The sequence below is a fragment of the Nothobranchius furzeri genome, chromosome 1, assembly GCF_043380555.1.
Source record: "Nothobranchius furzeri strain GRZ-AD chromosome 1, NfurGRZ-RIMD1, whole genome shotgun sequence".
Taxonomy (NCBI): domain Eukaryota; kingdom Metazoa; phylum Chordata; class Actinopteri; order Cyprinodontiformes; family Nothobranchiidae; genus Nothobranchius; species Nothobranchius furzeri.
This window is the reverse complement of record NC_091741.1, coordinates 48,191,413-48,214,777: the sequence shown is the minus strand read 5'-3', so window position 1 is coordinate 48,214,777 and position 23,365 is coordinate 48,191,413. Positions and strand designations below refer to the sequence as shown.

General features: G+C 43.1%; 1 protein-coding gene across 12 annotated transcripts in view; it reads right to left on the bottom strand.

The window, feature by feature from the left end:
• The window catches only part of LOC107385030 (ELKS/Rab6-interacting/CAST family member 1), a 125,287-nt gene that overhangs the window by 81,490 nt on the left and 20,432 nt on the right, over nt 1-23,365 (bottom strand). For 6 of the 12 annotated variants that reach the window (XR_008563015.2, XR_008563016.2, XM_054739676.2 and 3 more), the window contains exons 4-13: nt 18,917-19,173; nt 18,656-18,827; nt 15,523-15,597; nt 15,167-15,322; nt 14,703-14,795; nt 13,397-13,564; nt 13,148-13,315; nt 8,706-8,843; nt 7,361-7,501; nt 4,835-4,975 (exon numbers count right to left, since the gene is read on the bottom strand). Coding sequence is in view for 8 of the 12 variants with exons in the window: in XM_054739676.2 (XP_054595651.2) it covers nt 4,835-4,975; nt 7,361-7,501; nt 8,706-8,843; nt 13,148-13,315; nt 13,397-13,564; nt 14,703-14,795; nt 15,167-15,322; nt 15,523-15,597; nt 18,656-18,827; nt 18,917-19,173 (1,509 nt within the window). In the remaining 4 variants the exon portion in view is untranslated. The remainder of the gene's footprint in view (nt 1-4,834; nt 4,976-7,360; nt 7,502-8,705; nt 8,844-13,147; nt 13,316-13,396; nt 13,565-14,702; nt 14,796-15,166; nt 15,323-15,522; nt 15,598-18,655; nt 18,828-18,916; nt 19,174-23,365) is intronic. The other 6 variants (XR_008563017.2, XR_001572935.3, XM_054739678.2 and 3 more) reach the window with 1 other exon arrangement.

Genomic DNA, 23,365 nt, shown 5'->3' with positions numbered 1-23,365 from the left:
AAATCTCGGGCGTGGGAGGAGTTTGGTGAGGCCATGGAGAAAGACTATCGATCGGCTCAAAAGAGGTTCTGGCAAACTGTCCGGCGCCTCAGGAGAGGAAGGCAGCAACTCGCTCACACTGTTTACAGTGGGGATGGTGAGCTGCTGACGTCAACTTAGGCTATAGTCGGACGGTGGAAGGAATACTTTGAGGAGCTCCTCAATCCCACCTACGCGAATTCTGAGGAGGAACCAGAGCCGTGAGACCTGGGAATGGACTGTCCAATCTTGGGGGCAGAAGTTGCTGAGGTAGTCGAACAACTACACAGCGGCGGAGCCCCGGGGGCAGATGAGGTTCGTCCTGGGTATCTCAAGGCTATGAATGTAGTAGGGCTGTCATGGTTGAAACGTCTCTGCAACACTGCGTGGCCATCGGGGGCAGTTCCTGTGGAGTGGCAGACCGGGGTGGTGGTCCCCATCTTTAAGAAGGGTGACCTGAGGGTGTGTTCCAACTATAGGGGGATCACACTCCTCAGCCTCCCTGGAAAGGTCTACTCCAAGGTACTGGAGAGAGGGGTCCGATCGATAGTTGAATCTCAGATTGAGGAGGAGCAATGTGGTTTTCGTCCTGGCCGTGGAACTGTGGACCAGCTCTATACCCTTGCAAGGATGATGGAGGGGGCATGGGAGTTTGCCCAACCAATCCACATGTGTTTTGTGGATTTGGAGAAGGCTTATGACCGTGTCCCCAGGGGCACCCTGTGGGGGACGCTCCAGGAGAATGGGGTGGGTGGCTTTCTGTTAAGGGCCATTCAGTCCCTTTACCAGAGGAGCGTGAGTTTGGTCCGCATAGCCGGTAGTAAGTCGGACCTGTTCCCGGTGAGGGTTGGACTCCGCCAGGGCTGCCCTTTGTCACCGGTTCTGTTTATTGCCTTTATGGACAGAATGTCTAGGCGCAGCCGTGGTGTGGAGTGTGTCGAGTTTGGTGGCAGGAGAATCTCGTCTCTGCTTTTTGCGGATGATGTGGTCCTCCTAGCTTCATCCAGCTCTGACCTTCAGCTCTTGCTGGGTAGGTTCGTGGCCGAGTGTGAAGCGGCTGGGATGAGGATCAGCACCTCCAAATCTGAGACCATGGTTCTTGACCGGAAAAGGGTGGCTTGCAAACTCCAGGTCGGGGGAGAGGTCCTACCTCAAGTGGAGGAGTTTAAGTATCTTGGGGTCTTGTTCACGAGTGAGGTTAGGAGGGATCGGGAGATCGACAGGCGGATTGGTTCAGCATCTGCAGTGATGCGGACACTGAGCCGATCTGTCGTGGTGAAGAGGGAGCTGAGCCAGAAAGCCAGGCTCTCGATTTACCGGTCGATCTACGTCCCAATCCTCACCTATGGTCATGAGCTTTGGGTAATGACCGAAAGAACGAGATCGCGGATACAAGCGGCCAAAATGAGTTTCCTCCGTAGGGTGGCCGGGCTCAGCCTTAGAGATAGGGTGAGGAGCTATGACATTCGGGAGGGACTCGAAGTATAATCGCTGCTCGTCCGGGTCGAAAGGAGCCAGTTGAGGTGGTTTGGGCACCTGGTCAGGATGCCTCCTGGACACCTCCCCGGGGAGGTGTTTCGGGCATGTCCTACCGGCAGGAGGCCCCCGGGTCGACCCAAGACACAATGGAGAGGTTACATCTCCAATCTGGTCCGGGAACGCCTTGGGGTCCTGCCGGAGGAGCTGGTGGAGAAGGCCGGGGAGAGGACGGTCTGGAGCTCCCTAGTTGGGATGCTGCCCCCGCGACCCGGACCCGGATAAGCGGAGGAAGACGAAGACGAAGACAATTTTCAGCTAAATAAATATTTAATGTAAATATAAATTATGCTGGAATGAAGCTGAATCTTACATTTAGTAAATAGTTGAGTGTTCAAATAAAAACAAGTTTGACTGTAATCTGTCCCTCCTCATGTCTCCATCTACAGAAACAGCCTTCTGGGTCACCTGACCAACCAGTTGGATTTTCTGTGTGACGTTTCCATTACTTTATAAAAGCTGCTGATACAGAAGATCAAATTATCTCCTCCATGTGGTTCTCCGCTCTCCCGTCGCGGTTCGCTCCATTTCTTTTTGTGATGCTGAAAAGCTGGCTTCCCTCTAATAGCGATTTTTTTGAGTAACATTAATTACATCATGTAATACCTCATTGGAAAGCTCTTGTTATGTAGAAAAAGTTTGAATTATTTTTATTCTATCGGCAATTCAGAAGTTATGACGTGGAGAATCTAGAATGAGAAATATCAACATCTGTGATTCTTTGTTGTGTGAGTTTCTTCAACACTTCAGGAGAAATCTCTCATAACCCATTTTCTGTCTCAGACATGCAGCTACCTGACTCTGCCCCCCCCCCCCCACACACACACACGCACACCAACCACAGACTCAAATGTAAACAAAAGCTCTGATATTCAAATCCATCCAGCTGACGTGAAACAGGCAGAATAAAAAACTCACATGTAGATGAACGCAGACTCCTGCCCACAGGCAAAACACTGGTCTGTCGTTTCCATGGCTGCAAGTTAGAGCGACAGCAGGGACAACCAATCACATATTAACATATCGCGGCAGAGCCAATCAGCGAGCTTGTGGATGGGTCTAAGGGAAAATAGGCTTCAGCTTGACGAGGCTGCCTCCGCATGGTCCTAGTGCCTGGCCTGTATCTCACTAAAACAGTTTTGGATGGTGAAATCTGACGAAAGACCGGCTAAGGGGCACTTTGAGCACTTCGGACAAAAGGGGCAGGTGCTCAAGGACAAAAGGGGAAGGTGCTTCTTAAAAACTGCAGAAAAAGTAGATCGATTTTGCTCCAAAATTATGTTCAGCCACAATTTTGCCATTGTAGTTTATACTTCAACCCCACCTGAGAAAAGTGGAGCTTAATGTTGACTCAACTGTTAAAGCCGTTATAGTGAATCCACAGAACAAGCTAGGTTTTGAATGCAAACACGGCCACAGAACACTCACCCCTCACCTCAGGTATATTCCCTAGGTCTGTGTCAACCAGAACCAGAAAACCACATTGCCAGAGGAAACGAGATTGTGCCAGTTGCGGGGTTTTCTAGGTCCAAACATCTTTTGCTGTCCGTGACTTCAAATGTTTTTTCTTTTTGGGACTCTGGTAGTTCGTCCTAAAGTTGAAGTGGTAGCAGCTGGCTGTTTCTCCTCTGATATTATTGAGTGGAGACCAATAATCGTGGTGTTTTGTTGCTAAATATATGAGTGCGTAAGGAGTGGAGGATCCAGAAAAGTGCATCGGTTCGGCGAGACTGACAACTGAATAGTCCAGCAATTGCCTTTGGTCTTAAATGTGTTATTGGCAGAGGTTTTCATACAACAGCAGGTGTCACTACTTCTTTCAGTAGTGACACCTGGCGCTTGGGAGTGGGCCTGCAGTAAATGTACTGTAGACTAACTTTAACACGTATATTAACTGCAATTTTTAATGAACATGTAATTAATCTCATGCTATAAAACCCTGAGAATCAGCTGCTGTCAGGCATTTTTAGTTTGACTCATTTCGAGAGTCAGGTTCACACATAGACAAAAACACAAACTTTTGGTGTGTGGTTATGTTACAACTTTTAAAATATTTGTGTATTTGAAAGGAAAACTAACACAAGTGTCAGAATTTCTTGTCCTGCTTTGCCCAGGCACACTGGATAAATAAAAATGTGTAAAAGAAAGAAATGTAATAAAACAAACAAAAGAAAAACCAGTTTATAACTAGCGTAGAGGTTATAACAGCTGTGGACATTTCCCAGAAACGAATGTTGCTCTTGGGACAGATTGACAGTATGAGTGTGTGTGTGTGTCCCACAACACATAAACCCTATTAGTTTTGGAAGCGGACAGCAAATTTAACACGTCTTCATGTGGAGAGGAAATGTTTGGATGTCTGACGATATAAGATTTGAGTGAAAGAGAGGGAGAGGAAGAGGGAGAGGGAGAGAGAGAGAGAGAGAGAGAGAGCGAGAGAGAGAGAGAGAGAGAGAGAGAGAGAAACAGAGAGAGACAGAGAGAGAGAGAGAGAGAGAGAGAGAGAGAGAGAGAGAGATAGAGAGAGAACAATGGCACCCCCCCACTGTGGGGTAACAGAAAGAGACTAAGAAATAAAATCTGATGAGAGAAACACTCAAGATGCAATGACACCTTCATACATATTCCCTTTTTCACTGTATTTGTCACATATTCTCACACACATACGGGTGAACACACACACACCAACACGGACATACACACTCAGGGTGTGATGGTGCTGCTGTCTGTGAAAATGACTGTAAGGCTGTCAGCAAGCTGTCTTACACACACGCACGCACGCACGCACGCACACACACGCACGCACACACACACACACACACACACACACACACACACACACACACACACACACACACACACACACACACACAAGTATCTATCTCCATCCCTTGGAAACAACTTGGAAGAGGATTTAAAACAAAATGAAACAATTAAATTAGAAATGATCTCATCCAATACAATGTGATTTCACTACAGTACTATTTAATACATTATGACAGGATGAAATGTAATATAACATGACACAATGTGATTGAGACTGATGTGAACTTGTGCTTCATTGTCCCCTTTGGAGAACTTGTTTTGGAGTTCCATAAAGAAATGAGAACGTACTAAGTTCTTGGCCTTACGCCGTGAAATTTGATCTCCTTTCAGATTCGTCAATAATAAGATTTGATGACTTTGGTAAAGTTTTCTCACATATTCTCTGTAGAAGCATAACTTTTCCACGTTTCTGTGACTTGATGAACAATTCGTCACCAACAAGTTTCGGACTAACCTTCTTGAGTTGGTTCTCCAGTTTGAGACACTGCTCCCTCTTCTGCTCGAGGTTTATTTCTAAACTTTTAAGCCTGTTTTCCTTCTTCAGAGTCGAGGATGCCAGAGAGGAAGCCTTCTCTTTCAGATCCAACACAGAAGTCTGGAAAAAAGTGTAATAAAGAATTTAGCAGATCAGACTTGGTCTAATTTTACCTTTATGCTCTTTATTTGGTATCTTGAGAGGATTTAAATCAGTAGGTTGTGTTTGCAGGTTCCTCTCAGGGCAGGGATGGACCACAAACGAAAGAAACCCACTACAAAGAACACTTTGCTAAAAGGACGAGTCCTTAACGGAGGCCTAATCCCTAAAATCGTTTTCCATGCATCTAAGTTCTCATACTGTTTAGCATGAATTTATAAACGAGTTGAAAAATCAGGCAAAATGGTTTATAACAGGAAGTCTCAGGCTTGTAAGAATGCAATGATGAGTTACAGAGCGTGTAGTTTTATTTCACGCTTGAAGAGCACCAGCACCTGAAAACAAGATCCAGGTTGGAACGTTCTGAGTAATTTGCATGTTTGGTCTGCTCTTGCCTGGATTTTTCAGCGGCTGCTCAGGTTTCCTCTCACAGGCCTCGGTTATGCATGCAAGGCTGATTAGCCTTTCCAAATTGGCTGAGCGTGCACGTCTGTCTGTCACCGTGACGTGCTCTGGAACTATTATCTGGCCCCTTGTCGCCCAAAATCAGGTGGGATAACATGGAATTATCCCTCTTCCACAGTTGTACGATCGACTCTTGTCCCTTGTTGGTCGTAAGATTTCCCATGACCCGTCTCTTTCTCACTCTTAGACCCAATCCCCCCATCCGTGAAATCTCTCTCTCCCTTTCTTTTCTTGTTTTTGGTAGAGGCAGTGAAACGGAAACCAACAGGACCAGAAGGAGAGATGCTCAGACGTGTAATTTTACCCTTCACTGACCTTACCAGCTTCAGCCTGCAGATCCTGGTGTGTGACTGGTATTTGGTCAGAGAAACCTTGCTGCTTACTCAGAGTATATTTAGGTCTGCATATACATTGGCGTTGTCGGACAAACCTCACATCTGCATCTAGCGGTGAAGAGAGGAATGTTTGTTTTCTTAAAGTTTTTCCGTTTATTTTTCAATACACTGTGACGGGTTTTAAGGTCCCACAATCGCTAAAATTAGCTAAAGAGTTCAGCTTGAAATGGCAAATTATGACTGAACCAAATTTAAAATGACAGTAAATCAGAAAACTCAGAATGTAATCTAACTGCATCCACCATTTACACAACATTTAAATATTTGTGGCACTCATTAATTACACCTAAACTAGGACTGGTTTTGTCTTTCATGTTGCAGATATACAATAACACTTTTATTCTACTCTTGGTTTGTTGCAACTAACTGTTGTTTTACCATTTTCCTTCTAATTTGACACTTAGATGCGTTTTCACCCCATTTTCAACGTGCAGCAAGAAGCATGCAATAATAACTTTTTCCTGTAGCGTAGATGTTAATAAAGAATTTCAGGCCTGCATTTGTCATTTTAACACCTTAATCTAACAGCTGAAATGTCTCCTCAGCCTTCATTAGTGTCTACAGGAGCAACGCATCACTAAATCAAACAAATCAGCTGTGTTCACGATCTACAACATGCAGGAAATGTGCGGGATGCATATCCCAGTGCCAAGCATGTCAGCTCCACTTTATTAAAGAGAAAGTCACCCCCAAATCAACTTTTTTTTCTGATAAACTATATAAATGCGTGTCTAATCATGTTGCAGACACGTGTAGTCATTAGTTTTGCACTATAGTGCATTTTAGTTAAAATTTAAATTTTCTGCCTAAAACTGTCAGTGTTGAGCCGTTGTCAGGTAAAATTTCTGCACTGCATTTGAATTTAAATCTGCCATCGCTATTGGCTAAGAGGTACCCTAGAATGTTAGCTGGTACCATATGATGTCACAATGTCGTTGTGAGCCTGTGTGTGTGTGTGTGTGTGTGTGTGTGTGTATTTGTTAGCGGCTCCGCCCTCTCGGTCTGCTAGGCGACAGCATTTGTTGCATTTTTCAAATAGGAAGTGGGAGTGGAGTAATTCTCTGGTAGGGGGTGACTTGCTCTTTAGGTCTAGCTGGCACTCTTCAGTTGCAAGCGCAGCATTCTGGCCACAGCAGACAGTGGATTCTGAGTGACATTTTATTAACCCTGTAAAAGGTCATTTTAGCACATATTGACTCAAAAAAATGTATTTAAAAACATGAAAAGCTGCACAGTATGTCTTTAAATATTTGCTTAGTTAATCTTAATGTTTTTATCTGAAATCAGAGCCTTCTGTGATGTTTTCTACAGCAGAAATTCAGCTCCCATCACTATTTATTTTATTTGCTCATGTGAAAGGACACTGGGTGGCTTTCAGGTTTGTTCTAGAGCAACAGATCAAATGTTTCCTCAACAACCGCATGCTTCTTCCTGCATTTCTGACAAAAAACAGGTGTGTTAAGTCATTTCTGTGTGTGTACTCTACCTCTCGGTCAGCCAGCTCAGCCTGCAGCTGAGACACCTTTTCTTTTAAGTCTTTGAGCTCCTTCTTAGTAGTCTCCACCTCATCCGTTTTTTCTCTGTCCTCCTTTTCTCGCTGCTCCTTCAGCCGCTCGATAATTCGCTCCTGAGAGCAAGAAAAGTAGGAAGAGGTAAAAGTTACAAAATGTCAGAAACATTAAAAACGGGGAGAGTACGAGCAGGGTGTGATGGAAAAAGAGAAACAGAGAATAAAATACTTCATCCTCTCCAGCAGCCATTCGCAGCCACTTAATATCAAGTTTCTGTACTAATAAGTGTCACATTAAACTTTACGTACATGGCAGCTTGGACAGGATCTAACAGCCAGCGGCGATTTTATGCACGCAATGTGTTTTGGCACCAGATGTGAAATTCACAACCACTAAAAACAAAAGACGATTTCTACAGCTACAAAACAACACTATTAAAGTAAAAGTACAAAAGTTCGGGCATGCACAAGGAGGGCACAGATCCAGAGAGTGTGCACCAGCAGAACCAGGGCTGTTGGTCAAAAGCTGCATTTGTGCAAAAATGATTAAACAAACATACACATACAGGACACTTTTAGTTATGCATATGGTAATATGGTCAGAATTAAACAATGCTTTTATATAATCACTTGTTCATTAGCTAATAATAATTTAAATTATAATTTAATAATAGTGTTGCTTTAGAAATGCAAAGCATTTTTTTTACCAGATGCACAAATAAAAGCTGCAAAAACAATTAAATATGATTTATGTTGGTGGGAAAAACAAATAACAACAGAGCGATGAGTTTCAGGCAAAGAGAAAAGTACAAATTAAATAAAGATGGAGGCAGCAAAAGAATCTAAATAAGAAAGAAAGCCTGTTCAGCGAGAGCTGTGGGTGTATCCTCTGCCAACAATCACACATCTTGCCAACACTCAGAATATTAGTCACTAGTCCATTAATAACCCACTTCCTGCAAGTCCATATAAGAGGTTGAATATGTAACAATATTTTACAGAAAAATACCCACGAATGTGTGACCGGACCTCAGTCCTTACAAAACTCATAAAAAGTGGTTCAGGCCCGTTTGAAACCTCCGAGTTCAGACCTGAACACTCATCAATGAGTTACTTTGAGCCGTGAGGCCGCATGTCGGTCAGTCTGTCATGTTTTATAAAAACAGGCTGTGAATAACTAATTATAAAAAGAACAAGTGTGATTTCCATTTATCCAGAGTCAACACATGGGTGGTCGGCGGGTTTGCGCATAAAGGTTTTATTAATGTGACCTTGACCTGACCAGGAGGTTGACCAGCGGCGAGTGAATCACTGTGTGTACCTTCTCAGCCAGAGCTTCCTCCAGCGTTCCCAGAGCGGTGTCTGTGTTTGACGTGTCCGTCTGCAAAGACTTCACTCTGTCTTTCAGGCCGCTCAGCTGTTTGTCTTTATCCCTCAGCTGGTCCTGGAGGTTCTCTATCTGCAGCCAGAAACACTCATCAGATGTGCTGGTTGTGGTTTACCTGCTGACCACTGAGAATGACATTTTGTTGGCGGAGCCGTGAGCCCCCAGAGTCTCCAAAGCAAAGGAACAGTTGTTTCTTCAGTTAAAACTGAGCATCAATGAACAGCATAAATTCACAAAACAGCTAAAAATTAGAGTAACTGTACAAAGAATATTTTGCTAAAAAATATCCCAATAACATGATAGAAGTGCATAAAAAAGGCCTACACAATGAATTTTAAATTGTCAAACTAAATGTTATTAAGAAAAAACACAGTTTTGAAATTCAGAAAACAGTAAATAAGAATTAGCCCAGCTAGCTAGTTTATAGCGAAGCTACTTGTTTATAAGCTAAGTTTGAAAATATAAACTTTTTGTGGTGTAACTGTTTGCAAAAGAGTCATGTGCTCATAAATAAATACAAATTTTAAAATAGTATAATATTTGAACAGTTAGCTTAGCTTGTAAGCCTGTTTATGTTTAAACTAGTGCTTTACCAGCAATGATGCTAGGTATCTTATAAGCTTTATGCTAATTAGCCACAATCACAAATTGGACTGAAATTTAAAATGAATGAGAAAACATTAAAATATGCAAAATTATATAAATAAAATATTTTGCCTGCTTTTCGTATTAATGGATTCATATAAAAAAATGTTTGGCCCTTTTCACATTTTTTACAGAATAAGGTCTAAACAAGCTAAATTAGTTACCTTAAAGGTTTATTATAATAATTTTCACATTTTCCTCACAGTTTTGTTTGTACACGCTCCTCTGGTTTCAAATCAAACACAAACATGTCCAATATCTAGAATAGACGACGCCCGATTTGATCTGAGCTTCTCGACACACAATGATGACTGAGAGGTAAAATTCCTCCGCTTTTAACCACTAAAGGTATAGCAATCGATGTTTTTCTTCCGGGTGGATCACATCAACCATTGATCCGCAAAAATGTCAATTTCTGGTAAGTCAATCCTGGGTTAGTTTTCACTTCCTGCGCATGCGTACTTTGTGCACCCCCACACCCTCATGGAAATCAGGAAGATGCTAACGCGGTCCAGTCCGCTTCCCACAGACGCCGCTGTTGCCAGTTTTCTGCTCGAGAGGCAAGCTAGCGTTCTGTAAGCTATTTTTAGAGCCTCTTATTACGCATTACGGCCGGCAGCTACTTGTAAACAGGCGCTGGGAGAGTGTTGCGCAACGTGGAGAGGTCGGTTCTTTCCTGAAATTCAGAAACATCGATTGCTATACCTTTAATCTAAATATACACGCTCTACCCCCACCTCCTTCTTGTGTCATCTCACCATGATTTCTCACAAAGATTTAGTAGCACATTTATTTTCTGTTAAAACACCAGATCAGCTGACAAACTTCAGGTACACATATGTGGACATATTTTCTAAATGTCAGACCACTAAAGGCTTTTTGAGGGCTTTGTTTTTTAGCTGTAAGGTTACAGTGAGGTTAATGAAGAGGTGAGAGGCTTGACAATGAAACAATGTTAAAATGAATAAACAGTAAGGAGAAGGAAAACAAAGAGGTCGTAACAACATTTTTATATAAGAAACCCAAGATGGTAAATACCGTAAATCCTCTAATATTGGCCTGTATTCAATTAACTGCCGGGTATCGCATTTTGGCCGGTGTCGGAGTCGGCGGAGGTGAATAATGGCCGTTTTTTTTTATTGTGGCCAGGTGCAATGTGGTAACAAGCAAGTACGGAGGGCGGTTGTGTCATCCGTCTCACTTTTGATTTGCCAGTGATAGACCGCGAGGGTAACTTTAACCATGCAGAGACGAAGAGGAGGCGAAAATTTGATATCAAGTTCAAAGAGAACGTGCTGATTATGCTGCAGAACACTGGGAAGCAGTAGCAGGGGCTGTATGAACTAGTCGACTTCACCGCTCTATAGTGACTTTTTACGCCTGTCATCGACTAGTCGCTGTCACGTGATAATGACCGGCAAGATGCAGTCCTTGGAAAAGACAGCAGCCTGCTGTCAGCAGGTGACAAGCTCCTGGGCGTCGGGAGGCAACGCGCTGTGCCAGAGTGTCGGTACTGACACCCGCCGTAAAACGGACATTTAACCAAATTGTGACGTTTACCCTCTTGCAATTTAACCTTCCCCTCACCCCCATCCTAACCTTAACCAGCTTGTGCATGCAAAGCTCTGATTGTTGACGCGCTCCAGAAATCTGTGTCCTGAGCACGGCCACAGTAACATTATCAAATCAGGTGTCGCCACCTCAAAAACTAATTTAACACGCGATCGTTCATGTCGGCTCATTTCCTTTTATGTTTTCTGTCTTTTATTTGTGCCTGATGCGTTTTGCTCTGTGGAGCGGGGCGCATCACCAGTTTTGTCCTCCAATAACTTCACCTAACTGATGTGGCCGGGAGCACTCCGCTGTTTTTGCGGTCGGTAGATCTTTTAGAACTGCAGTTCAAAGGTAACTCATAAGGTGAATATATATGAACCCAGGTAGCAGTTTTTCTTTAGGATTGAGAGGAGATGCAGGAAGATAATAAACAGGCAGGACAGAAAAATAGTCAAATAAAAACAAGTTGGTTTTTGTACCTGGTGGTTGCAACAAACAGACACCATTGAAGGTAATCAGAAGTGAGGAACAGAAAATGAAATAATTATTTTAATGTTTAGAGCAGCAGGAACTCTGGGAGGCTGCAGGCGCATCAGTGAGTTTGCGGCCGCTGCGCAGGGGGAGGGGGGTGAGGGCTGAAGCAGAAACTACCGTTGTTAAAAGAAATGTGTTTAACTTTGAAAATGTGGGCGCAGTTTTAATTGTCAAAAACTCCAGCGAACCATTAGTTCATTTTGCTCAAATAAAAATTGAGGCCTGCCTCTAATTCTGGTCCTCCTTCCAATAAAGGCCTGGAGCTTGATGAGCTTGAGTCAAATACAGGCCCGGGCCTGTATTAGAGGATTTACGGTATGCAAATGTTCTGTCTTCTTCTGTTTTTGTTATTTCTTCTGTCAGAGAAAGGAAATGGAATAAGTAGTGCATGTGCACACATGTGCACGCACACACGCACGCACACACACACACACACACACACACACACACACACACACACAGAGCGAGAGAGAAAGTAACGCTGGAATGTAACCTTTTGACTCCACTGCAGGTGAAGCACACACATTTACAGTACCACAGAGATTGCCGGTGTATGTGTGTGTGTGTGTGTGTGTGTGTGTGTGTGTGTGTGTGTGTGTGTGTGTGTGCGCGTGTGCGTGCATGTGCGTGTGTTTGTGCATTAGGGAGAGGAGAAGGATGTGTCAATCAAGCTGTCAGTCTGGCAGTTGTGACGTGCAGGAAAAGTTCTCCTGTATGAGCACACACACACACACACACACACACACACACACACACACACACACACACACACACACACACACACACACACACACACACACACACACACACACACTCAACATTGAGAAGCAGTGAGATTGTTTGATCCTGCACACTTCCTGAAACTGACAACTGCTGGATACCTGGCATGCACACATGATTAGCACACACTCACACACATACAGGTCCCACAGTCCCTCCTTCTGTCTATTTTAACCCAAAAGAGACGAGATCAGATAAAAACCCTCAGAGCTAATGGGATACACTCTCACAGAGTTCACTGACAAGAAGGAATGGCAGATAAAAACACAAGTGGGAGGTGAAAAGAGCTGAAAGCACAAATAAAAAGAAGGAATTAGCAAAATTCAGAGGCAGAGTGAATGCAAGAAGAATCAGCAGCATCACCCCCACCCACTGTGAACTGGATTTTATTTGAAGACAGAAGATGTCATCATTTATTAAACAAGAGGAAGTCATTAGTATGCATCAGATTTAAACACACTGTGTCTCTCCTCCCCCTCCCTGTCCTGCTTTTTGTCTTTCTGTTTGATTGTCTGTATCGATTATCTGCACGTTTTGCATTTGGACATTTATTTTGGAGAGCAGAAGACGAGGACAGTCAAATATTCCCTGAGAAAAAACACAAAAATGCAAATCAACTGTTCATCACTAACAAAAATTCAGATTTGATTCAAAATACACCAGGACTTTGTGATTTATTGTCATTTTTTTTTGTAGAAATGAAATTTAGAACCCAACACCCTCTCCTACATTGCCACCTAGTGGACAAAGCTGTGCATTACAAAAGAATCAACATGCTGCAGAAACGGTTAGCCTTTTAATCCGGAGTCAGCGTGCACATGTGCAACAGCTTATCTATTCTAACAGATTTACCCAACACATACCTTTTTCTGTAACACGCTGACTTTGCGTTCCTTGACCTCCAGCATGTCCTTGAGATCAGAAATCTCTCCCTGCTGAGTGCTTTTCTCCTCCGTCAGCTCTGATATCTGCTGACTCTTCTTCGACAGAAGAGACTCCTTCTCCTCCAGACGGAGGCGCAAAGCATCCACCTGAGCCAGGCAAGAGCCGGTGGAAAAGAATAATCAGATAAGGAGCTATTTAATGGATGCGGGGTGCACACAGGGTTTTACCTCGGTCTGCAGTATGGCAGCTCTCTGCTCCTTGGCAGTGAGTGACTCCTTGAGCACGTCTACGTGTTGCTTACTGTCAGAAAACTGATTGTTCAGAGTTTCCAGTTTGGTCCTGAGAGCCAGCAGCTCGCTGTCTTTACGACTCAGCTCCTGCTTCGTCTGCTCCATCTGAGCAACAGAAAAACAAAATAAACAACACCTGGTTAGGGTTACTGTCTGGTGTGTGAGAAATAAAATCCACTGCAAGCTTTCAAAATGGAGATTTAGCTCTGGGATGCATGTTAGCATCAACAGCATCGCTCAGATATTAGTAAGGAAGATACTTTGTTCTGTTTTTGATTGTTTGATAAGTTTAAATGGAGAAAAAGCTCATTTTCTTGGATAATAGCATCCATAACTTCCTGGAATTTTCTCAGAATGCAGAATAAGAATGCAACCATGTAACAGAGGCTTATATGAGGAAAATAAAGTAGTTATGCTAAACAGGATCAACTCTTCAGATGATGCCGTCAAATTTCAGCATTTGTCTTAGTTTGACTGTAAATCAATCAGATATTTAAAGGTTTAAAACGAGAAGAAAGAACTGTTTCCTTCCCATTTCTCACCTGAAAAGCAAACAGGAGATAGACATAAGTGGGAGTCGGTAACCTTTATTCTACAGGATGCATCTAAATGAATTCTATTAAAGGTCAGGGTCTATTACTCATTTCAAATAAAATATACATTTATTTTTTATGGTCATGAAAATCCAATAATTATAATTTAATTCTAATTTAAACCAGGAAACATTATTAGATGACCCTGTATTATACGCTGAATTTTTAACTCATCTGGATCTAAGAATAGACCCAAACCATCATAAGTGAACATCTATGGTTAACACCCAAGCAGCAAACAGAGCTACAGCTCTAGAACATGCAAGAAGAAAGAGCAGCAGGTTGGAAATGCAGCAAGTGCAGCTGTGAGTATCGGACTTCCCTCGGAGCGCTGAAACGTTAAAAGCCACAGATCGAGCAGGAAAAACACCCGCTGACCTCTTCATGTGAGATAACAACCAGATCACACAGAGACGTCAGAGAATCTGGACGTTTGAGTCAAGGCGCATGCATCGTTTTAGACTAAATCAGTGTCGAGATTTGGTCGGCACACAAACGGAGCAGATTGAGGAATTCAAGCTGGAATTTTAAACAACATTTAATCCGTGGATCTTTGTTAGCTGCACACTTCTGTCTGGGACGCTACAGCCTGTCAACGAGAGAAGGAAGAAAAAAGGAAGAAGAAAAAAAAACAGAGGAGCATCTCTTACTGCGGACACCTCCTGCTGGAGATCATTGGCTCGTCGCCTTAGCTCCTCCTTCTCTGATTGGCTGTGAGTTAGCTCTTCTTTCAGCTGCTCAACCTGACAGGAGAGGAGGCCTTTAAAGGTGTTAGGTCTTAATGCCTCTCACCCGTTCCTCTCACCTCTTAGCTCCTCCCATCATGGAGGCAGAGAGGTGAGGAAGGGACACGTGATGATTACCCAGCATGCTCAGCATTTAGGCGGTGTAACACGCACAAAAAATATACAGCCAAGAGATTCGATTCTAAACTCTTAAGAGGCTTCTTTTCAAACCCAAGTTTGTTTATGAGGCAGATTGGAGGTTTATCTTGTGCTGAATCATCATAAAATGATCCTAACGCCTAGTTTTGTTCCTCCAAACCGAGCGTGCTGAAACACAGAGCTTCACGAGGCAGGGCTGAGGTCTTAGTGTGGCGAGAACATGAGGTCACCTTGTTCTTCATGAACTTGGAGTGGGATCTGTACACCTCCATCTGCTTGATCTCCTCCTCCCTCTCTTCGCTGCTCAGAGCTCCGTTGGACTTGAGCATCATCACCTCCTCCTCCAGCTCCCTTATGCCACGCTCCATGGAGCTGATCTTTGCGTCCTGGTGGGAGGAGCATGAAAACAGCTGTGCTTCACTCTGACCCTTCATAGAACATTCAGATACTTTCAGTCTCTGACTTCATTTAATGTAAAAATAAATGTTCATCATGCAGCTAAATAACAGAGGTTTGCATCGTCCAATAAAACTGATTTTGACAATTACGTCACATATTTCAAGAAAACTAACAGCAACATGTCTACCTTCATCTCAATGACCGTCTGCAGAGCTTTGGTCTTTGTTGACTCTGGAGCTGCTTCGTATCTCCTGTGCAGCTCCTGAGAGACACACACACCACGGTGGTCAGCAGGAGACAGAGAGGAAGACACTGAGGGATGGCGAGAGGGATGGAGCAGAGGAGGACAAGGTCGGGAGGAAGGAGAAGAGGCGAAAGAAGCTGATGGATAGGGATGGCGAGAGGGCTGGATGGTTGGTGTAGGCCTTGGAGCGGGAGCAGGGAAGGAGGGAGACTGCTGGAGGGAAGGATGATGGGAAGGATGGGCTGAAGAGGTAATGACGTGGGAAGGAGAGTGGGGAAGACAGGATGAGTGAGGGATGACGGGATGAAGGGAGTGACATCTGGGCGGAGGAGAAGGAGCAGGAAAGGAAGGGGAGGAGGGGAGTGAAGGGTGGCGTGATGGAGAAAAAGTAGGAGAAGGGAGAAAAGGGGGAGACACATGGAAAGGAGCTGGGATAGGGATGGAGGGAGAAACGGGGAAGGAGGAAGAAGCAGGGAGGACATGTTTCCCTCTCGCAGAAGAGCCGAGTTTTATCCTCCTCGGGTCGATCCGGCCGTCCCACATCGTTCAGACGGAGATGGATAAAGCTGACAGATTCAGAATAATCTAGTCTGACTGCCTGGAATAAGGTGAACGTAGTAAAAGCAGCGATTAAAATAGATAAAAAGTCCAAACAGAATCAAATGATTCAACTTTTACAACAAAACCCAATTCAGGCTTTTTAACCTGCGTTAGTAAAACCAGCACACTGCCTCCAACCAAAGCAAACCCCTTCCTATCATAATCCACACTAGATCTGTAATCCACACTAGATCTTTGTCCCTAATTTCTCAAAATTCATTAAATATTCCAAAAACTCCGGTTGAACAATATGCAACAAAATGATGTTGTCCCGTAGCAGCGACCGCCTCCCTGCTCCGCCGGTTTAATGGAGTATGAGCAAACAGGACGAGGAAGATGGAGCAGTTTGGTGTTTGTGAAAGCGCCAGGAGAAAGGGTTGGAGAGGAGGAGTGCAAGGACGGGGCTGGATGGAGGTCACAGCTGTGTATGCATCACTGCTTTTCTTTGGACATTTAGAGATGGACAAAGACAGCTAATGCAAGAAATGTCAGGAAGCATAGAAACCCACATATGGGGGAGGGGGGGGGGGTATCGCTAGAGGAGAAAACACAGACTTTTTATCTGGGTATAAAAAAATATGGGAAAACTGAAGTCATGCATCAGTTCTTAAAAGTTGGACAGTAAACATCAGCTCTAAACCTAAAATAAAAAACAACACAGTTTAGTGAGTAAATGTAGATTCTGTATGAGCCAATCACATCAGGGTGACCAAACCTAAAGACATTTATTCATTCTTGTTGTTTTGAACGTCCTTCAGTGATCGACCCGTTTTATTTCAGTGAGCAGCAGAAGGACGCGTTTACAGAAATCCATTTTCCTGCTGCTGCACATTTGATTTTCACCAGAACACAAACGAGAACGACTGTAATTAAGAAACATTAGAAGAAAGTTGGTGGAACAGTCTGTAGCGCTGTCGTCTCAAAGACAGGCTGGCGGATCGAGTCCTGGCTGTGGACGTTCTGTTCGGGTTTTTGTGTTCTCCGGGTCCTCCCACAAACCCACAGCATGTCTGCCAGGTTAGCTGGATACTCGGGGCTCCCCAGTCCTGGTCCTGGAGGGCTGGTGTCCACCGTGTTTTAGTCGTTTCTCTGCTTCAACACACCTGTTCAGCAGCTCATCAGGTTCTGCAGAACCCTGTTAATCACCTGCTGATCTATGGCAGGTGTGTTAAAGCAGGGAAACAACTAAAACACACTGGACACCAGCCCTCCAGGACCAGGATAGGGCACCCCTACTGTAAATTGTCCTTAGAGTGTGTGTGCATGGTTGTGTGTGTCCCTGTGATAGATTGGAGACCTGTTCAGGGTGTTCCCCACTTCTCCCTGGTGACTGCTGGAGAAAAACACCAGCTCACTGTGACCATAGTAACAGTGAAGTGGTACACCCTAAAGGATGGATGGATGGACGGATGGACAGAAGGATGGACGAGGAGACATTACACTTTGTGGACATTTTGAACTTGTCAGAGACACAAAAAGAGAATAAAACTTAAAAATATCCCAAAACTTTGATTTTGAGTTTAAGATGTCTGCATAAAAGTATCTTTGTCAACCAGGCATCTTATGTTGCCGTGGTTACCCACTGGATAATTCACAATAGCCTCCTCTACAGGGAGGAAGTATTCATCAGAAGAACAACAGAGAGAAATGGGAGGAATTCTGCAAGCTGAAAACTTTTCAAACTCAGTTCTACCTTCTTCTACATTTAAAACGTTCTCCTCCACATACTGACCCTTTTGTAAGTCCGGTAGCTTAATGCAGGCTGCTGAGAACTCCTGCTTTTGATAAGAGCACAGCAGCTCCAGTCCCAACGGAGACTTGCAGATATGGCAGTGGGGTGTTGCAGGAAGCTTAAATAATTAGGGGAATTGTTAAGGAGTCGTTTAGAACACATATCTAATAACGTTTCAGCACTTTCTAAAATAAATATTCGTGAGTATCAAACATTTACTCATCTACCCATGGACGTAATTTTGGGGGGGGACAGGGGGGACATGTCCCCCCACTTTTTCCAAAATCAAGTTTTGACCCCTGCACTTTTTACCATCCAAAAACAATATAACGCTATATTAAATTGACACTGGTTGAGCTCTAAGACCAAGCGTGTTGAAACCTGTTTCCCATTAGAGCATTCTGTAAAGACCCCCCCCCCCCCCCCCGTGTCCCCCCCCACTTCTCAAGTGAAAATTACGTCCATGCATCTACCTCATTTACTGCAAAGCCGAAGAACATCAATCCTGAAAAACTGTCATTCAAAGCATCTGAGCACTAGGGGGCGCTGTTGTATACAAAATAGCAGCACAATAAGTGTAAAGCTTAAACCACAGCCTGAAATTATTAAATAAATTGAAAAAATTATGATGGGAAAGATTGCATTCTTGCTTATCCTGATAATTTGTGCAACTATTGATGTGACCTTGTTGCATGAACACACACACACACCCTACACCCATGCATGGATGCTCATGCACATCACCTCTCTGAGCTGCAGCATCTCCTTGTCCTTTTGCTCCAGCAGTCCTTCCAGTTGGTGGATGGTCATCTCCGCGTCAGCTAGGCGCCTTGTCCTTTCGTGGTCCTCCTCTGTTGCCCGTGACGACAGGCCTTTACTCTGCAACATTTCCAGTAACTTCTTTATGGACTCATCCCTGGAAAGGAAAAACCAGAGCACAGGTCATGCAGTAGCTGACATGCTGGCAGCCAGAGGAAGTCACACAATCTTGCTATTTATCTCCACCTGGCAGTTAACGTGTGTTTCTGCGTGTCGATCCTCAGCTCCATCTCCTCAACAGTCTTTCTCAGGAGGAAGAGCTCTTTGGCCTGCCGCTCGAATTCACCATGGAGACGCAGAAAGTTCTCCTCTGTCATCTCCTGAGGAGGAATGGGTGGGTTTCCGAGGCGACCGGAGTCGGAGTAGTCAGACTGGAAGAGCTGGTTGAGATCACGCTGGATTCTGAGCTCATCTTGTAATGCCTGGATGGTGCACTGAAGATGCTGGCAGGACAGAGGCAGAGAACATCTGTTCATCAATGCAAACATGTGGCTGCACAGATGTTACACAACTGATTTATAGAGTGAAATAGGACTTTTCTGTTCTGTTGTGCAACCAGACAAATAAACACTAGCAGATCTGTGAAGCCAAAATTAATGCAAACTTTGTCCAACAAAGCAGAGTTTGTCTCATTGTGCAATTCTGCTTTGTGATCATTTGGAGCTCAAACATGAAAAAGTGACAATACTCAAAGAATCACAGCAAGCTCTGTGGGATCACAAGGCTGAGCTGAGGAACAATCGGCCTGATCTCTGCTGAGTGCGTTCAGTCGGGCTTCTGAAGAGCATTTTAGGCTCTATGCAACTAAAAACGTCTAAAAAAATCAGAAACAACTTGATCTAAATCCCAACACGTCACCCGAGTAACCAAACGGGAATCTATTAGTGATTACGAAACCGAATGTTCAAAAGTTATTAAAGAGCAAGTCAACCCCTACCAGAGTCTAACTCCACTCCCACTTCATGTTTGAAAAATGCAACACATGCTGTTGCCTGGCAGACCGCGAGGGCGAAGCTGCTAACAAATACACACACACACAGGCTCACGACAGCTTTGTGACATCGTAATGTACCAGTTTACATCATAGCATACTTCTTAGCCAATAGCGGTGGCAGATTAAAATTTGAATACAGGGCAGAGTTTTTACCTGACAACGGCACAACACTGCCAGTTTTAGGCAGAATATTTAAATTTTAACTAAAATGCACTGAAGTGTCAAATTATTGACAACAAATGTCTGCAGCACGATTAGACACTCGTTTATTTAGTTTATCAGCAAAAAAAAGTTTATTTGGGGGTGACTTGCTCTTTAACATCCTCAAAATTATCAAGATAAATTCAGGGTTCACCACATAGCAAAATAAAACATTTATGCTTGTTTACATTTGTTGTCATTTGAAAAATCAGACGTGTTCAAATCCTGTTTAGGCTTGAGGCCATCAGGGTCTGTAATTACATAATCAGCTGTTCGGGTATTAATTCTTTAGTGTTTTACCTGCAGAACAAACTTCACACACACACACACACACACACACACACACACACACACACACACACACACACACACACACACACACACACACACACACACACACACACACACACAGACTCTTCAAATAAGCACACTTCAAAACACATTCTGATTATATTTTAGCACAGTTTTATTATTTAATATTATTTTACTGTCTATATGATTTTATTTATTACTTATTTTCTAACTTTTGTCATTTATATTAGCTCTTTTATTATATTTTACTCATTTTAATTCAGTGTTTCCTCTGTAGGGGCCCTCTGCCCCGGGAGCGGTGGTCAACTGTAGCTTCCTGGGTGCTCTATAGGTGGGGGTCTATGCTCCCCCTCCACTGAGCGCCCTGACTTAGTGTGGAAGACCTGATGCTGCCGGGGCAGACGGCTCCTCTGATGGTGTTTCCTTGCCTTACCTTACTTGGCTCATCTGGACTCAGCCAGATATAATTTTTACATGGGTGTGGGTGTGTGTGTGTGTGTGTGTGTGTGTGTGTGTGTGTGTGTGTGTGTGTGTGTGTGTGTGTGTGTGTGTGTGTGTGTGTGTGTGTGTGCTTGCATATGTCTGTTAATGTTTTTAACCTGTTATGGGAATCTGGGGTCATTTTGTAAAGCACTTTGTTTGAAAAGCGCTTTATAAATAAATCTGATTGATTGATTCTGATAAATCTTTTTCTTTTCCATCCAATTAAGCAAAACTTTGCCAGATTTAATTATTTTACCCCATTTAGCAACTTATTTACAAAAAAACATTTGGCAACATTTTTATCAAATCAGACAGATCACAAATTAATTTAGTTGATTTATTTACCGCAATGGTCAATTTATGGATATTAAATGTCAAAACTTTGTTTTCCTTATTTATGTATGACTTTTCTAAATGACAGCCTAAAACACAGCTCTAGTTATGGTTTGCATCTTACTGAAGGGAAATTGGCACAACCCATAAACAATAATCCCAAAACAGATCAACTAAACACAGATTTAAAAAGGAGAAAATCTCATTTATATGATTTTCTTACATTATTCTTAAATGGGAAAAGAAAACAGACGGCTTAACTAGCTGCAATCTGCCATTTTATCACTAGACGGCGCCAAATTCTGTGTTTTCAAATTTAGATGGATATAAAACGTTCAGCAGTGCATCAGTAACATACATCTTTGTAGGAAAAACATCAAACTGAAGCGTTTATTTAGAGAAATATTAAAATTAGAAACATTCCTAATTTACTGACTGAAACTCTGCGGTGAAGAGATGTATACGAGTAAACCTTGCTGCAGTGATCTTGGGCGACATTTGAAATGGACCATGATAGCATATGTGTCTCGTTTCTGTGGCCGTGCCACAAACGCGTGCTGACAGGTGAGTATTGCAACCATCAGAAGTAAAGATGATGTGACACAACTAGGCCTGAGTCAAACCAACAGAACTGGTTCTAACTGTGAGGCCGCTGTGATGTCCCACGACTGCTAAAATGCGTCACATGTAACCTGAATGGAAGCCAGGTCACCGCCTCACGAGTGTTTCCAGATAAAAACAACACAGGTAGCAAAGAGATGAATGAGAGCAGAAGCAAAAAAAAAAGAGATTAAGGGAAAAAAAATGATAGAAAATGATAAGAAACTGAAAGAAGACAGAGGTGATGTTATCCCCCTGTAGCTATCGCTAATTTGTTCTGAAGAGGAGGAGAAAGAGATTAAAGTAAACAGACAGATGGGTGGGAGGGCAAGGAAAAGAATTCCTAGATATGACAGGAGCAAAAGAAGGAGACAGACAGACACACACACACACACACACACACACACACACACACACACACACACACACACACACACACACACACACACACACACACACACACACACGTTAAGAGAAAAAAATAAAAATATTTGAGTTAATTAGATCATTCAGGAGCTAATTTTAAATGATTGCTTTTCGAAGTTTGATGATCAGCTGCTTCCTCTTATCCAGTTTGTTTGTTTCTACTTCCCCACTCCAGCTGATAACCCTAAAGTGATTCCTTAATCATTCTTTGCCTTTACTGTAAAGTGAGTGTGTGTTAGCTTGCCGACCCGTGCAGTGGCTTCCCCTCACACACACTCACATGAGTTAATAGCTGACATTTCTAGGACTCACCATTAGACTAAGAGGCCGAGAAATGGATAAAAAGCCTCTTTTCTTTCACTTTGATATCCTTTCTCTGCTTTAATCCACCCGTTTCCATGCCAACACATCCTCCTCTATATGTTAAAGCACTGACCATCTCAGACAACAACAAACACGCTGCAGCACGCTTGTACGAAGAAACACTAATGAAGAGCTCTATAAGCTACAAGCTGCTGAAATATCTAAACATCAAATTAAGATGAATTTTATTTAAAACAGAAGAAAATCCAGAAAGACCAGCTGGATGTGGCCGTCGCTCCTTACGCTTCTCCTTTTCTGAGCTGGATGTTTGTGTTTTACCCTGTTCCTGCCCCGTGTGTCTGCCTGTCATTTTATTTTGAATTAATGTTGATTTTATAAAATCACAGTCCTGCAGAGTCTTTTCTTCTTAAAGCTCCTCGGGTTTGTTAAACTAGCTCACTTCTGCTTTCCTGCTCAGCTTTCTGTCGACATCCCCCTAGAATGTGTATCGAGCCACAATCATTTTACCACCGAAAAACACACAAGTACATAAAAAAAATGTTTAAATTCAAATAACATATTCAAAGAAGCCTCTTGAACTGAATTACAGTAACATTACAGTAACATTAGTTTACCCAATAGATTCAAGTAGGGATGAACAATATATCGGCATCAATATCTGTATCGGTCGATGTTAGTCATTTTTAACATATTGGTTCAATAAATAAAACCGGGCCGATATTAACAACCAATATTTTTTCCATCTCGTCTCCATTTATTTGCCTGTTTCAGAGGGTGAGGGGGGTGATGTGTAATTGTTTAGCCAAGTGACAGTGAATGAAATAATCTCAGAACCATCTCAGAATAATGTAAATTAATAATTTTCATTCCATACAAAATCTGCTGATTTTAGAAGCATTAATGTCAGTATATCGGTATCAGCAAATATCGGTTATCGGCCATAACGGTGATCTTAAAGGGAC